Source organism: Macaca mulatta, chromosome 12 (genome assembly GCF_049350105.2).
Source record: "Macaca mulatta isolate MMU2019108-1 chromosome 12, T2T-MMU8v2.0, whole genome shotgun sequence".
NCBI lineage: Eukaryota > Metazoa > Chordata > Mammalia > Primates > Cercopithecidae > Macaca > Macaca mulatta.
Genome location: NC_133417.1, coordinates 109,920,617 through 109,936,739, shown reverse-complemented (window position 1 = coordinate 109,936,739; position 16,123 = coordinate 109,920,617). Strand labels below are relative to the sequence as shown.

At 35.4% G+C, this 16,123-nt stretch overlaps 1 protein-coding gene across 5 annotated transcripts in view; it reads right to left on the bottom strand.

Moving 5' to 3' along the window:
• PARD3B (par-3 family cell polarity regulator beta) overlaps window positions 1-16,123 on the bottom strand; it is a 1,090,519-nt gene that overhangs the window by 938,212 nt on the left and 136,184 nt on the right. For all 5 annotated transcript variants that reach the window (XR_013402125.1, XM_015110772.3, XM_015110773.3 and 2 more), the window contains exon 2: window positions 11,383-11,484. Coding sequence is in view for 4 of the 5 variants with exons in the window: in XM_015110772.3 (XP_014966258.3) it covers window positions 11,383-11,484 (102 nt within the window). In the remaining variant the exon portion in view is untranslated. The remainder of the gene's footprint in view (window positions 1-11,382; window positions 11,485-16,123) is intronic.

The window sequence follows — 16,123 nt, the reverse complement described above, 5'->3', positions numbered from 1 at the left end:
CTCTCTTCTCAATTGTAGTCCCAGGTTCCTCAGTCTTAACATTAAGTACTTACATTTCCAAATAAGTCAACTAAGAGCTCTGTAAAATTCCCATTTAAAAGGTAAGCTATTTAGAACACCTCATTTTACCACCATAATAGGTTCATTTTGCACTGGTATACAGTGACCACACTAAGCCAGCATTCTAGAAAATCAACTTCTATCCGTTATCAATTAAGAACTATGAGATTCTTCAACTTTTACACACATATATGCAAAACTAAGATTGTTAGGCTATTAGAATAATCTCAAATCATATTATTTTGCAGTCTTTCTGGTCTGTTTGTAGTTAAGTATTGTATAAATATGTGTATTTCAATTGTAACATGTTTTTGGTTAAGATTAATGAAGAGATTATTTCTGAGCATGCTTCTGTGCTATTTCACTCCTCTGATTAAAGTCTGCACAAGGAGGCTTTCTTCTTTATTGCTAAGAAAATGTCACTGATCCTTCAAAACTGATTCATAACATCAAAAGAAGGAAAGCTAAAAAGAGAACTTAAAAAAGTTAAAAGAGTAAATATTAAGTTTAGTAATCCTGCCACGATTCGCTAAGTGAAGTTTCCATATTCATGTGATAGGGAAAATACACTTTCTTTTTAAATGTGACATTAAATACTTACAGGACTTTCAAAAGCTACAATTTCAAAGCCTAAGCTTAAGGAAACTGAATATTCTTCTTTACTAAAAACGTATCTATAAATGCAAGGGGTTTATATAGAATTTGGAATAGGTACCTCATAAAAGTGTGATAAACATCAGTTTGATTCCAAGAGAAGTCAAAAACGTCTTGTTGAATTCACAATGTGGCTAATTAATAATATAAAGTGAGCTTAGGTCCTAGAAATAGAAGAACCAGCATAGTAAATTAAGAGCCTGGTATATGGTTACTGCCATTAAATTGCTGAATAGTAAATACCTCTTGGTGAAAACTATCAAGTAACTAAATAGTTGCTTATTTAAGGTTCAGTGGTTATTTGTCAGTACTGAGCAGTCTCCTGTTGGCCTGTTTTTTTTGTTTCTATTTTTTTTTCTCTCATTAAATCATGAGATCTAAGGTGTTCAGCTAGTTTTTTCATAACTTTCCATTTTATTTCTTGAGATTTTTCCTAAGACAGAGACACCTTCTCCCACCCTCCCTATCTTTTCAAAGAAGCACCCACCTCCCATTTTATAGAACCTGCTGTTACTCATTAAGAAATAGGCAGCAAACATGATACTTGATAACCTACACAGATGTTTTCAAGGTTCTGGAATCTTGGGAAGATTCTGAACAACTGTCCCTCTACTTCAGCTTTCACCTTCCTTGCCTGTCTGTACATGGAAGTTCTGATATCCTTTCTTACCACCCACATTCAATTACTAAGGAAAAATGCAATTTTTGTTTCAGAAAACTACTTCTCCCTATACTCCTCAGCACTGCCTCTTTCCTGAACACCTCACTGAATGGCAAGAAGAGAAGAGTGGTTTGACATAACCAACCTCCTCCCTTCTAAACCTCTCTTACATTCCTCTATTCCTGGTTCAGTGTTCTCATACCACCACAAGCCCTTTCTGGACTATGCAGAAATGTTCACTCAAATACCTCAGGGCTGCTCCTACAAGAGGCAAGAATAAAAGTGATATATTTGTGTGATACATCATATTCAAAATGTTACCAGATACTCTTTCATTTCATTTGATCCTCCTCCTAAAAGCTGACTTTATAAACATGAGAACTGAGGTTGAGACAGCTTAAAATAAGAAAAATCTAAATTTAAACTGCCAATGCCCTGTGCTCTGCCACATGACACTCTACAATACTGCTTTAGTGAAGTTGATTTCAGCTAGGTATTAGTAAAGCACAATCTGAATCAATACACATAGGTACTGGTGACTGACACTAGCACTCACAGGCATTTGCATTTTTAAAAGAAGATGTTTTATAGCTTAAGTAGTTTTCCATTTGGTATAATTTTAGGTATTACAATGAGATTGTAATTTGTAAGTTACATAAGTAAAAACACATATGTATATTTAAAAAAAAGGTCCCATACCCCTAGGCCATAGATATGCCTATATAAATAGCTTCAAAAGAAGCTAATGTGAGAGAGAAAATTGGTAGAACTGGGTCCAGTAATGTAACATATGGTGAAAGGCATACTGTAAAGATGAAAGTGTTCATTGACTCTTATTCTGAATTACATTTTTAGCTCTAAGTAAAGCATTATTGTGATCTCAAATTTTATTGGGGTTTTCCTTCCAAGCAAACTTAAAATTTTACACACATATCAAACATTTTCTTATGGTTTACTCTTCACTGTACTCAAAAAGTTAGCTAAATTAATAATACCATAGAGCTTGATCATTTCATTCCAACCTCTGATGAAACCTGTGTGTCACAATTGTGCACAACAAGCAAACAAATTCAGGGCAAGTGTACACACTCCTCCACATACACACATCTGTGCACAGATTCTCTCATCATATGTACATACACACATATACCCATACACACTATAATTGTCAACCAACTAAATTGTGGAAAGCACATATTTGACATGGCCATCATCAAGACTACTGTAGTTTAAGTTACTATCTCTTAACACTATTCGCCTTTGCTATAGTAAGTCACAAAGGCATTGATTCCAAAATTCTTCTGAGGTTGAACCATGCCCACAAACTGTCTCCTAATAAAATATTTCAAAGAGACAACATAGTTTGGTGGAAGAAAAAGATACACAATTAGAAATCTTCAATTCTAGTTCCCACTCTATCACTAATTAAAATTAAACGTATTTATGAAACATCAAACTACAGGTAAGAAGTCCATGGGCTAAAAAATATTTTAAACAATCATCCCAGTCCTAAAACAGCATATGAGACACTTGGAGAGACAAAACTAAGACTTAAAAAGTTAAACAATAAAATTCTTAAGAACTTGAAGATGGTAAGTGGTAAATGTTACTAACCAATAACATTTGAAAAAGAAAAAAAGACCACTTAATCATTTCTATAAAATTTCAGAGCATGGAGAATTTACTTAAGATTGAAATGATTTACAAATGTTGACTGGGAGAAAATACAATTTCACCTGGATCTTGAAAAATCCATAAGAACTGAACAGCAGGAATAGATACATTTTTTACATGTATATAGTGCTTTGTAATTTCCATTGTATTTTCATGCACACTGTCTCAACCTTCCCAATAACACTGTGTGAAAGATATCATTTATCACTCTCATTTTACCAATGGAAAAACTGGAGTTCCCAGCAGTTGAATGGCTTACTCAAAACCTCAAAGCATATGTTCATTCATTGACTCTATAATTATTTGAACAGCTAGGAAATGCCAGGCACTGCTGCAGGCACTGGGAATACAGCAGTGAATAAAACAAAGACCTCCTCCTCATGGAGATAATATTGAATAATACAAAATACAACATAAACTGAATCTTTGATGGGCAGGAAATAGGGACAAGGATATAGTAGACAAGTGGAACACTAAGAAAAAAAAGCTTTGGAGCAAGAAAGTGCATGATACATAATAAATCGTACAGTAGTTTCACCACCACTGAGGTTGAAGTGGGTTCAGAGAAAGTTTGGAGGCATTGTGAGGCCTCTAAATATAATGTATAGCTACAAAGTTTGGACTTGATGCAGTATATACTAAAATGAATATTATGATTTAAGCAATACTTTTAAAATAATGTAGTTTACATTATTAATAGTGTGTTAATTACAATAACAACTGATGACTTACTACAGGCCAGGTGCTCTCCTGAACATTTCATATTAACTTACATAATTAGTACTATTTTTAGCTCCACTTATCCATGATAAAACTAAGGCACAAAGAGGTTAAGTAAATTGGACAAAACTAGACAAATAACAGAGCCAAGAAATGAACTGACTTTTTTGTCCAAAATCCAAGATCTTAACCATTCTGCCTACACACGAGGCACAAAAACAGTTGACGGGTAAGGAAGAGACTAAAAACAAGACAACCAATTTCTTGTCAATTACAGTAACCTTGGCCTGAAATATTACAGATGTAAATTTGGTAGCTGTGGAAATGCAAAGACAAAAACAAACATATGAGAAAGGATAAAGGAAAGAATAAATTGGCTTTATTAAATAACTAAATTTTTTAAATAACTGCAAGTTCAAGCCTGGGAGACTAGGAAAAGGTGCTCCTAACCAACAAGAACAAGGACATCAATGGAGGAAACCAACTGAAACTGAGTAGTTTTGATCTGCATGAGATATTATCAGCATCCTAGGGAGGAAATGCAGAAATGGACTCAGGAACGAAATCAGCTACAGACATCGTGTTCTATAACCTCTTCCGGGGTAGGGTATTTCTTCTTTTGGAAGATGATGAATTTAATCTACATGACTGTTGAGGTCTTGTTTGGATCCATGATTCTATAATTCTGTAATTCTATAAGCAGAGAGTAATCTTGAAAATTCTGAGCTAAACTTTCCTGACCAAGGTAATTCATTTGTTCTTCAGGAGCTTCTGCATTTATTTCTGAAACCTTCTCCAAACTTCTATGTGCTTTTGTGTTTTTATAATGTCAACTCCCATGAACTAAAGTAAGACTTTTTGAAGAAAAAACAAAAACACATCATATCCTGATTTGTTTTTCTTTTAATTGTGGCTTTAAAATAGGTGCTTTAGCTTTTGACAGAAATCTTACTGATAAAATGAGAGCTCAGAAATGAAATAAATCAGGACCTTTTAAAAAAAGCTGTTTAACTTAATTTAGCATTCTTCTTCTCCAGAAAACACAATATACTTCATAGCTTGTCCAACTACAGACTGAAAAAGTTACATACTTCATCACCACCAGTCATTAATCTTTCAGTCAGTGAATAGGTACGGTGGGAAGAAGTCTAAATTTAAAAATAAATTTAAAAGAGGAGTTTTTATAAATGCAAGGAATTTCCTTTAGTCCTTACTAGAAGATGCACAAAAGCACGTGAAAATGTATGTAAACTCTGGCTTTATTCTCCAGGCCTGAGTTTGTGAGTTGTACTAAAAAATATAGCAAAAATTATTTTCAAATAAAGTAGAACCAAATACTTAATCCTGTTCAGGAAGTAGCTCCTGTGAGCTGGTTTCTAGGTAACTGTGGACCCACTAGAGGGCAACAGAGTGTTCAGAAAGCAATTTGGCTTACGGATAAAGAGCCTGGCTTTAGGTCACTAGTTCATGTAGCATTGTGCAAACCAGTCTCCATTTTAAAATCATGTTAGATCTCCAAATGCTCCTTATGTTACCAAATAATATGTTCTGATAAAAGGATTCTCATTTCCAAGTTTAATCATACTGGCATTTTCATTTCTCAAATAATAACAATATATTAATCCAAATGTTCTGTCACATTCAAGTATCTTCTTATAAAACTATTTTACCAATTTAATAACTTTAATTCGTATACGTTTTGTTTAAAAAGCAGTTAAAATGTACAATAAAATAGTTTCTTTGATGTTTAAATACTTAAAAACATCTAACGGTAACATCAAAACACCTCGGTTAAAAATACTGTAATAGCACTACCATAGTATCATTCATATAACAGCATTTGAGTTCTTAGTATATGCTATACGATACTTAAAATTTTATATAGCTTACCTATCTAGTTTTCCTATACCAACCCTGTAAGAACATTATATTCATTTTACAAATAGGGAAACCAGGGCCAGGGAGATGAAGAAACTTGCCCAAGGACAGATAACTAATAGGAGATAAAACTGAACTGAAATTGTAACATTTGAATACCAGGTACCACATATGATCCAGTGGGCAATTCACTTGGAAGCCCTGAAAGCCACTGGCATCTCTCCAAACTAAGCCTCCTAGGATAGGCACAATTTAGTCAAGAACAGAGGCATCTTTCCATGTTACTTTACTACATAATATAGTATTAATTTTGTATAGTTAATGAAACCATGGCAGTAATTCAGTTTACATAACAGAAGTTATAGATTGCCATGTTTTCATGTTATATTGCAGTTGTCTTCTTCAACCAAGCCAAAAATTAATAATGGCAATTATCAAGGAAAATAATCATTTTAAAAAGCTTAATACTCAGAAGTTCTCATGCTCAGTTAAAAAAACTTAGGAAGGCAGCATTAAGCTTTGCTTTGCAGTGGTTTACCAAGCATTGGTCTTCAGACTTCTTAGGGCCTTTCCATACTGTAGTGAGAAACTGATAACTGAACAAGGCTGTTTGGCTGTGACTTTGAAATAACTTCTACACTATAGAAGATAACAGCATAATTAGATATTTAAAGATCAAGTCTCAAAGAGTGAAGACTCACCCAATAAACTGAGGATCGTTTGTGGCGAACTTTGGGAAGAAGGCAAAGAACAAGGAACCCATCTGAAGTACAAGGCATTTCTCTTATCCTGCAGGATCTCAATGCCCAGTCAATATGAAATTTGAGAAGACTAACATCACTTGAAAAGTTAAAATGGGAAAAGAGGCAGTGTATGTATTAGTGTCCTGTTGCTGCCGTAGCAAGTCACCACAAACGCAGTGGCTCAAAACATCACAAATTTATTATCTTACAGTTCTGGAGGTAAGAAATCTGAAACGAGTCTCACTGGGCTAAAATCAAGGTATCAGCAGGACTGTGTTCTCTCTGGAGGCTTTAGGGGAGAATCCATTCCCTTACAATTCCAATGTCTAGAGGCCACCTACATTCTTAACTGATGGCACCTTCCCATCTTCACAGCTGGCATTGGCTGGGTGAGTCTTTCTCACATCTATCTCTCTAATACTCACTCTCCTGCCTTCTTCTCTCATTTACAAGGATGCTTGTGACTACACTGGGTCCATCCAAATAATCTAGAATAATCTCTCCATTTTAAGATCCTTAATCACATCTGCAAAGACCTTTTGTCATGTAACATTCATATTCACAGGTTGTAGAGATTAGGGAGTAGACATCTTTGGGGAGCCATTATTCTGCCTACTGAAAATAGCACAGTCTATAGTTGGTGCAAAAAAGTAGTTATTGGAATACAAATTAGTTTTTCTTTGTAACTGTATATGGTGGTTAGACTCCAAGTGCAGACTACAGAGTCCAGCTGAAATTCAACTGTATCTGAATCGAATAATCTAGGTCCTGAAAAAAAAGAGGATGCAAAAGAAAGCAACAGAGGTAGAGCTGACAAGACTTTATAATAAACTACATGCAGGCTATAGGCAAACAGGGTGGAAGTATACTAAATATGTATGGCATATTAATTCTGAATTAATTTATAATTAATAAATTGTATACTCAACTGTTTTGTTATACTCAACAGTTTGATCTATTGCCAACCTTTTCTTAGCAATGGTGGTGACTATGTAAAAGCAGAATTCATGTTAATTTATGACTGATGAATTTTCATAATAGAAATTATAGCTACAAATGCCAAACTGCTCGACACATCAGAGAAGAAAATAAATAAGATTACAGAAATTTAAATTCTAGGTTCCAGAGTCTGATTGTGCCATTTACTACCTGTGCGATCTTGGGCAAGTTACTTACAATTTCTGTGATTATTCTGGAAATTAAAAATAGGGATAGCACTAGCTGTTGTCTTCAAGATTGCTTTAAAATAAAGTAGAATAAATAAGGGCCAAAGACATTCTGGGCCATTGCTAGTAATCAATGATTAGGTTGGTACTATTGGGTGAACTAAGTTGGTAGCCTTTAGCAACCAGAGAAGAGACATGAGTGTAAAATTACAATTCTTAGATATTTATCCCAAATAACTTGAATCATCAGACTGATAGACAAACTGAAGAATCTTGAGAATAACTGTCACAACCAGATAATTATGAAGTTTCAGCACAACATTTTATACAAATAGTTATCATAAGATGCAATATTCCAAAGCTTTCCAATAATATTTTGACACATATAGGCTAGAAGTAGCGTAACACAGCAGAGACTTTGTCCCCGTGGAAGCTCTACTGGGAAAGCAAGTTTAAAAAACCAAAGCTCCTATGGAATACTATGCAGCCATAAAAAAGGATGAGTTCGTGTCCTTTGTAGGGACATGGATGCAGCTGGAAACCATCATTCTCAGCAAACTATCACAAGGACAGAAAACCAAACACCGCATGTTCTCACTCATAGGTGGGAACTGAACAATGAGATCACTTGGACACAGGAAGGGGAACATCACACACTGGGGCCTATTATGGGGAGGGGGGTGGCGGGGAGGGATAGCATTAGGAGATAGACCTAATGTAAATGATGACTTAATGCGTACAGCACGCCAACATGGCACATGTATACATATGTAACAAACCTGCATGTTGTGCACATGCACCCTAGAACTTAAAGTATAATAAAAAAATAAATAAAATAAAATAAAAACCAAAGCTCCCAAAGAGACACCATGTATGCACCAAGCACTATGTTGGCCAAAGGAATAATAGAGGTAAGACCAAAGACAAACCACTTTAGGCACAAGTTTTAAAAGTCATTTCTTAAGAACACTGGCTGAACTTTGTTAGAGCCTTCTCTAATTTTAAGTGGAATATCATTAACCTCTAGTTTCTACCTTTACTGAAGTGTACGGGATGGTGTTACTGTACACTAACTGGCCCGGCCTCCCCTGCTTTCTAAGTTTCTGTTTTTCCTGCCTGATATGTTGCAATCGACCAACAGTTCCTTAATGCCACTTCTCACCTGGAGGGAGTGTTTCCTAGGAGGTGAGATATTTTGGGATTAGCACAATGATTATGTGCATCTATCCATCCCTCTTTGGATTTGTTTTCTATCCATATTTTAAATGCCTAAGATTATTAGGTAGCCAATTTGCAAACAGGTGAACTGTTATTTTGTCTAAGCTCAATACTGCCTCAAAGGATCCTGGGTGAGACTGATATGTCATTAAGCATCCACAAAGCATCATTTATAGTTACTTCTTAATCCAAACTGCCAAAAAGTAAGGAAAAATGAAATTTGGCAGGGCCTTCTTTCTAATCTTAAGATTACCAAGGGTTGTCAAAAAATATGAAATTCTGTTTTTCACTTACTTTTTTTTTTTTTTGAGATGGATTCTTGCTCTGTCACCCAGGCTGGCGTGCACTGGTGTGATCTCAGCTCACTGCAACCTCCGCCTCCCGGGTTCAATTGATTCTACTGCTGCAGCCTTCCGAGTAGCTGGGATTACAGGCACATGCCACCATGCCTGTGTAATTTTTTGTATTTTTAGTAGAGAAGGGGTTTCAACGTGTTAGCCAGGATGATCCTGATCTCCTGACCACCCACCTCAGCCTCCCAAAGTGCTGGGATTACAGGCGTGAGTCGCCGTGCCACTTACTTTTTAAAAGGAAGAAATGGCAACACAACTTTTTCTAGCAACATCAAAAGTATAAATTCTCATGAACTCTGCAGAACAATACCAATTAGGCATCATGTAGAAATATTGAAGTACATTAACTGAATAAAGCTGAACCCAAGCAGTATTAATCCTCGGCTAGGATTTTAACTGATTAGCTCACTTTTTTACCTTATTGAGTAATGGTGGTAGAGTCCCATTAAAACAGAGATTACATATAATAAAGCTATATCTGTGTGTAGTAAGTGGATTATGGTTATAAACTGCATTGCTGAGATAGTTTAAAAGAATGCTCTAAACGTGAGAGCTCTATAGGACAAATTACCTCCCTGGGCACTGTTCATGGACTTATCCTTCCAGCAACGAGGTACTGGATGAAGCTGGGGTAAGACATTTTCTTCTGGCCCTTCCTAAACTTGCCATTTTTTGGCCCTTTATTTTAATGCTCTGGACATCAGTGAAACCTGAGACAGGAACTGCTTTCTACATTAATAAACAACTAAAATATCTGAATTACTTCAAAGGAAGAAGATGATCGTTAGGGAAGAAGCAGAAAGTCAAATGGGGAAAAAGAAGTAAAAACCCTTCCTTCAGGGTTCTGAAGGTTAATAATGCATTATTCACCCTTTTATTTATCCTGAGACCAACTAAACAGGAAATATATATCAAAATTATATACAGCAAGAGTCAAGTGTAGAAAGTAAAGCTGTCTTTTTCACTCATTAACTCAGTAAGTATTTTTGGGAATCAAGTTTGTGTAAGATATTATACCAGATACTATTAACAAAAACACACAAAAATCTCCCGGTCCATGCCCACTAGGAGCTTAAAATCTATTTAGGGAGATAACTAGGTTTATCTAGATATCTAATTATTTCCCTAAATAGACTATAAAACTTAGTTATCTCCCTAAATAGACTATAAATCGCTAATAACAACATAAAGCAAAACAGGTTTGAATTACAAAATGAATTATGAAATGTAAATGTATAAAACGTCTGCAAAGATTAATGTAAATCTGAACAGTCTGAAGAGATCTTATGGAAAAAGAAAAATATAAATTTTACCTGAGTTTAATAAATCACTTATTTATATTCCAGTCCAGCCAGGTAAAACACAAAAATGTACACATACACACCCCTGAGATTACATGGAAAAAATATAGAGAAACGCGTTTACAAATATAAATTATATTTGTAATATAATTTGTAAAATTATATTTGTAGCCTAGTACAAACAGCACTAAAGATGTACACTAGAAGAAACTTTGAAAGCTAGACCTCTCTGACAGAATTCAGTTTTGGAAAACACATTAGCCATTGATGACAGGACCCCAGCCTGCAGTATTAAGCGTGTCTCAACAGCAATAATCGTGTGTATTGCAATAAAATAGTACACTTTCACATCTTCCTCTGTGTAGTCTCAGAAGAAGAACTTCATTAAAACAAGATATTTGCAACAGGATTATTCACAAATAAATGGCAGAACATGCTCAAACTTTTTGGAGTATTCAATTTAGTGCCTTTTACTGTACCAATGAAAATAAGACTATCACTCAAGAGAGTTGTTTGCCAGCTACTTCAAGAAAAATCTTCACTATAATTCTTCATATAACTTTCTGCCCCATTGTATTCTCTACTTGGAAACACATTCACACCTCAGGCGTTTAGTTGAATATTTAGCAACGGCCAGGAATAAACTACAGAGCCAGCAACGACAATGATAACTCCAACAGCCTCACATATGAAACTAATTTATTAAGACATATCAGGAACTCTTGGGAATGAAGTGTCTGCTAATTAGGCCAACACAAACAGATTCCCAAACCTTAACAAAGTTTTTCCAAACATCTGATGAAGAACTTTGATTTATGGGCTGTCCAGGTGAAACCTGAACAGATGGTATCTTTTAATAATAATTGACACGTGAATTTGTTAAGGATTTCAGTCTCTTGAAAACATGGTGCTCTGTAGAGGAAAACAAAGAGGCACATTTTTAGAGTTATCTACCTTGTCTTTATCTTCAACAACATCTGCCAAGACATCATCTGGATCCAGGATTCCTCCATCTGTATATTCTAAGTGATGAATCTTCACCCAGTAACCAGGACCCTATGGCAGAACAAACAACAAGTTTAATGACCTAATCTATATTAAAAAGTTAAACACATTTTAATGTTAAGAGACATAAGTTGACTTGTTAAAAATATGTTCTAGTAATCAAATTTTTAAACACCGAAAACAAATCCGAGAATCAAGGTGCACATATTTCATCAATTTTCCTGGAAGGTAAACTGCAATGTAAAAATAAACTGCTCAAAAAACATATTCAGGGAATTTTTATAACCTACAACTCAGGTAATTCCAAGAATACTCTGGAAAAGAAAGATCTTCTTGAGGGTAATTTCTGAAACTAGGAATACAAGTCCAAATAGATTCCAAAGCTGTAGGGGAAAAAACCCAAAAGGCAGAATCTGTGATGGTAATAGCTATGACTACAAAATATATAAATGGAATGGGTAACCACCAACCTCTTCACCTTTTTAATCTCCATGCTCAGCATGCAACCTCACTCTGAGATATGCAATGATGTACGGAGCAGGAGCTCCAGTCTTGCTTGTCATTTCCCGCAGCATGGCAGCAACTCAAACTGTGTTCAGAGTTGAATGGGGAATTCACTGAGTTGGGGTAGTAATTTAAGAGATGTTCAAATACTGCTTTTTAAATAACTGATTACTTTTAAAAACCGCTTACTCTGATTCTGGAATTTAGAATACAATAATCTAGCTCATTCAGTTACTATGTACTGCCTATTTCCAGGAAAGCTATGAAAGTGAACCATTACAGCAATGGGATAAGAACATGAACCAGTGAATGAAGTGAAGAAAAACATTAGTAAGGTTTTACCAGAATCCCCAAGCTATAATCAATTTGGTTCTGTGAGTCTTAGAAAGCCCCTCAAAGTGGGAAACTTTTGAGCTATAATACACTTGGTATCCAATAAATGAACAGATACCAGTTTGTTAAAAAAGAAAGATGGAAATTCTTCTAGGATAAAGCTCTAAGCCTTTCCGATACGAATCTTTATTAGGGATAAGAACTAATATAACCCATGGAATTCAATTTCAATTTCATAAAAGCTAATAGAAATAGTTGTCATATAGTCTTCTCTTTAGCTGACCCCCAATAAAAGGTAAGGGCATACTATTAAATAATAATTTTTTAAGGCATCTATTTGGAGAGCTACTAAAATGTGACCCAAGTACATAGCTTTCCAGTAATACAACTTGGTAAAGTGATAGGCTTTAAAAATCTAAAGGAATTATCCTTAGTTAGGCTTTGGACATTTCAAAATTAAGTTTTCCACACAGCATTTTATTCCAAGCAAAATAAAAGGAGTTTTGTTTACTTCTAATACTGAGTTTATAGGTGCAAACACCAATGATTTACTAGGAAACTTTAAATGCCTGACTCTGTGGGACAGCTAGCTATCTCAAAGATATGAGCAGTGGGAGTATAATCAGGTAAGAAAGGCACAGAACTCTCATTATTCAGTTTCTTTAACCAGAGATCGTTGCCAACCAGAAGTAACTGTGCTGTAAAAGATGAGCTAAGTATAATAGGCCAGATTTCAAAAAGGGAGGATCCTAGCATAGCGAAAACGATGTAATGGCCACTGGACAATACAGCTCTCCCCCAAAAATATTTGGGAATTAAATCTTTTTTGTTATGGCCATGCTGCAAGCAACATATTTCTTCAAATCTACCCAGGACTTCTGACTGAAATATTAAATACTATGTATTCCTTGTAAAAAGTCTGCTTATAAAAAAGAGTTCAATTTAATTAATCTCTATAAACTTCCATTGAGTTGTTTTTTTGATATATTACCGCTCTATACATGAAATCTGTTGATTTTAACCATGTTTATAAAAAGTAATGTATTCTAAAGAGTTTTCTTTATAATATATTTGTACTTAAAAGCAGGCATCTATTAGCTATCTGCTTTTTTCTCGTGTTCAGTTTGTAAAAGCAGATTGTATCCCTGAAGATGGAGGTAAACAATCATCCTTCACCACTGCAGTAAGTTAAAACACACCTTTCTTCCTGCCTAGAGGTAGAAACAGAGAGAGAGGAAAACCAAAGAGTCCTAATTTAAAATAAAGTAACTCAGAAAACACCCAGAGATAGGATTTGATCAGTGGCAAAGGGAATATGAAACAAATGGCAGCAAGATGGGGTTGCTACGTCACATCCATTCCTCCCTCATTCACACTCCTGGGATACAAGACTTTGTGGAAAATAAAACACAGGAGTTGAAACTAAGACACTGTTCTCTAATTTAATTCAAAAGAGCTCAGAACTAAATGAAGTTAAAAGTATCTTGATGCATTTTGGAAAAATATATTTGACCCCAAAATTTTAAGTGAATAAAATGGTGTCAGAATATGGAAAGACTGCAATTTGAACTCCCTCTTCCACATTGATATTGCCACTTTGTACATTCCAAAAAAGAGTAGGCTAATGATGGGCACACATCTACACCTAACCCTGAACAAAAACAGACAAGCCAGAGGAAATCAGTCTCAGGGTTAATATTTTACACATCTGAGAGGGGGGAAAATGTCAACAAACCACAGTACATACCAACTGGGATTCTGTCCCCGTGGTATCTTGTCCACGGTGCTACTGATCACTCAAAAATGTACATACAATATATGCAACCTACAGCCATTGTAAGACCATAAATTTATCCTGACTCTCTTATGCATGTAAAAATTTCAACCATTACACTGCAGTCAACATTTTGCATTTCATTTATTTGGTTTTATTGCCATCAGGAATAAAACTGATCAGACATGAAAAGGTGTTCACATATGTGTTCTGGTTCATACTGTCACTGGGAAAAGTTTACTATATTTTTTTATGATTATGACATTTAACTTGCCTTTATATTGCACAAGTAACTGTGGTACACATAACTTTTAAATCATTTTGAAAATATCTCTAATATATGTGCTCATTTTGTTATGCAATGTCTTACTACTTATACTCCTATGATCATTAAAGTATTGAAAAATAATGTTATAATTATGTTTTCTCCACTTCTGACATTATTGTATCTGTTTTTAAAATAAAACAGTTAATTTAAATGCTACTGAAATTTTAAAACTAAAACTAGTCTATGAGAATGAATTGCTAAAGGAAAGCAAAACAAAAACACACGCATTACAGGAAGAAGACAGAGTATTTTTAATGATCAAATGTAAAAATGGTTCCAAATAGGCATTACTACTAATAGCGCCAAGACCTTCACTGCGGGTAGATAACACGAAATTTTACCTTATGCCTTAGAAAATTTACATTAACCATGTTTGAAGTACAGTAATTTTCCACTTGTAATACCTAAAGGAGTAGACTGGCAACCCACATACTATAAGGCTGTGACTACCAAGAACTGGGATTATGCCAATAATCACAAGAAAGGGAAAACTTGGAGGGGCCCAACCAAGATGCCTGTGGTCCAGGAAAGGAAAAAATAGCCTGCAATGGCAGCAAGGTCCCAAAGTGAGGAGAGCGCTGCAAACGAAAAGCCGATTTTTGGAGAAGGGCTACATTAATTACAGTCCTCAGCCATGCAACTGGTTTCCTCGTGGCTTAATGTTTTTACTAGAAGAATCTCACCCACTGGAACACAACAGCAATGGTTAAATGGAAGGTAAAAGCAAACCAGAATTTTCTTTATAGAATTTAACTTCATGAATTTGGTGGCACATGTCCACAAAATGAGATTTCACCTACAGGTCAGGTAATATAGGTACTATGTGTTTTAGATGATTAACTCATTTATCCTCAAAATGCCTCATAAGACAGTTAATCCATTTTATAGATGAGAAAACCAAGGTAGGTGAATTAATTTTCCAAAGTTCAGACACTGCATAAGCAGGAAAGCCAAGGTGGGATTTTTTTAAACACAGAAAGTATTTTATTAAACAACTTAATACAAAGCACAATTATCAAGGAATTAGGCTAGGAATCAGGTCCATTTCTATTCCTACATAAGCATATGGACCCAGGCAAGCTGCCATTATTCTGGGCCTTGGGTGCATCATCATTAGTGAGCCTGGAGACTCGATGGCCTTTTGTATGATGTACCTCATAGAGGTCAAAACATAGAGACATGGCGGGTGACAATGGAAGGCCCTAAATTCTTTGCTTAAGTGGATCTGTCCCATGCTTCACAAATGAGAATTAAGTGGGGAAACTTTCAAAACATAATCTTCATAATCATAGATTTAAGTGTTTTGGAAACAGTGGAAAAAGATCATACTGCCAAGAATACAGAGGGAGTTTGAGGCACTGGAAATTAGATAGAGAATTATAAAAATGTACATGCACATAACACTTAATTACTTTTATAATAATCTTCTGGGGGCATTCTCCCCTCTACCCAAGACCAAAAGACAATCAGATGCCCCACAAGGCTCCCAGGAAGGAGAAGATGACAGAGCATGTGTGCAGACTGTTTGGGGCAGACAGAGAACAGCAGCCTCTGAGTAGCCAGCCACAGAGTAGTGTAGGGAAAAACAAGTTTTGGAAAATGATGCCCAAACAAAGCCTAGCAGAGCAGCACTGACACCTAAAAGGAAAGCATCAAGCCAGAAAAGGCAGTAATGAATATAGAGGTTATTATGAACCAGCCCTAACGGGCTTCAGAACACACCTTCACCTTCCTAAAATAGATCAACCAAG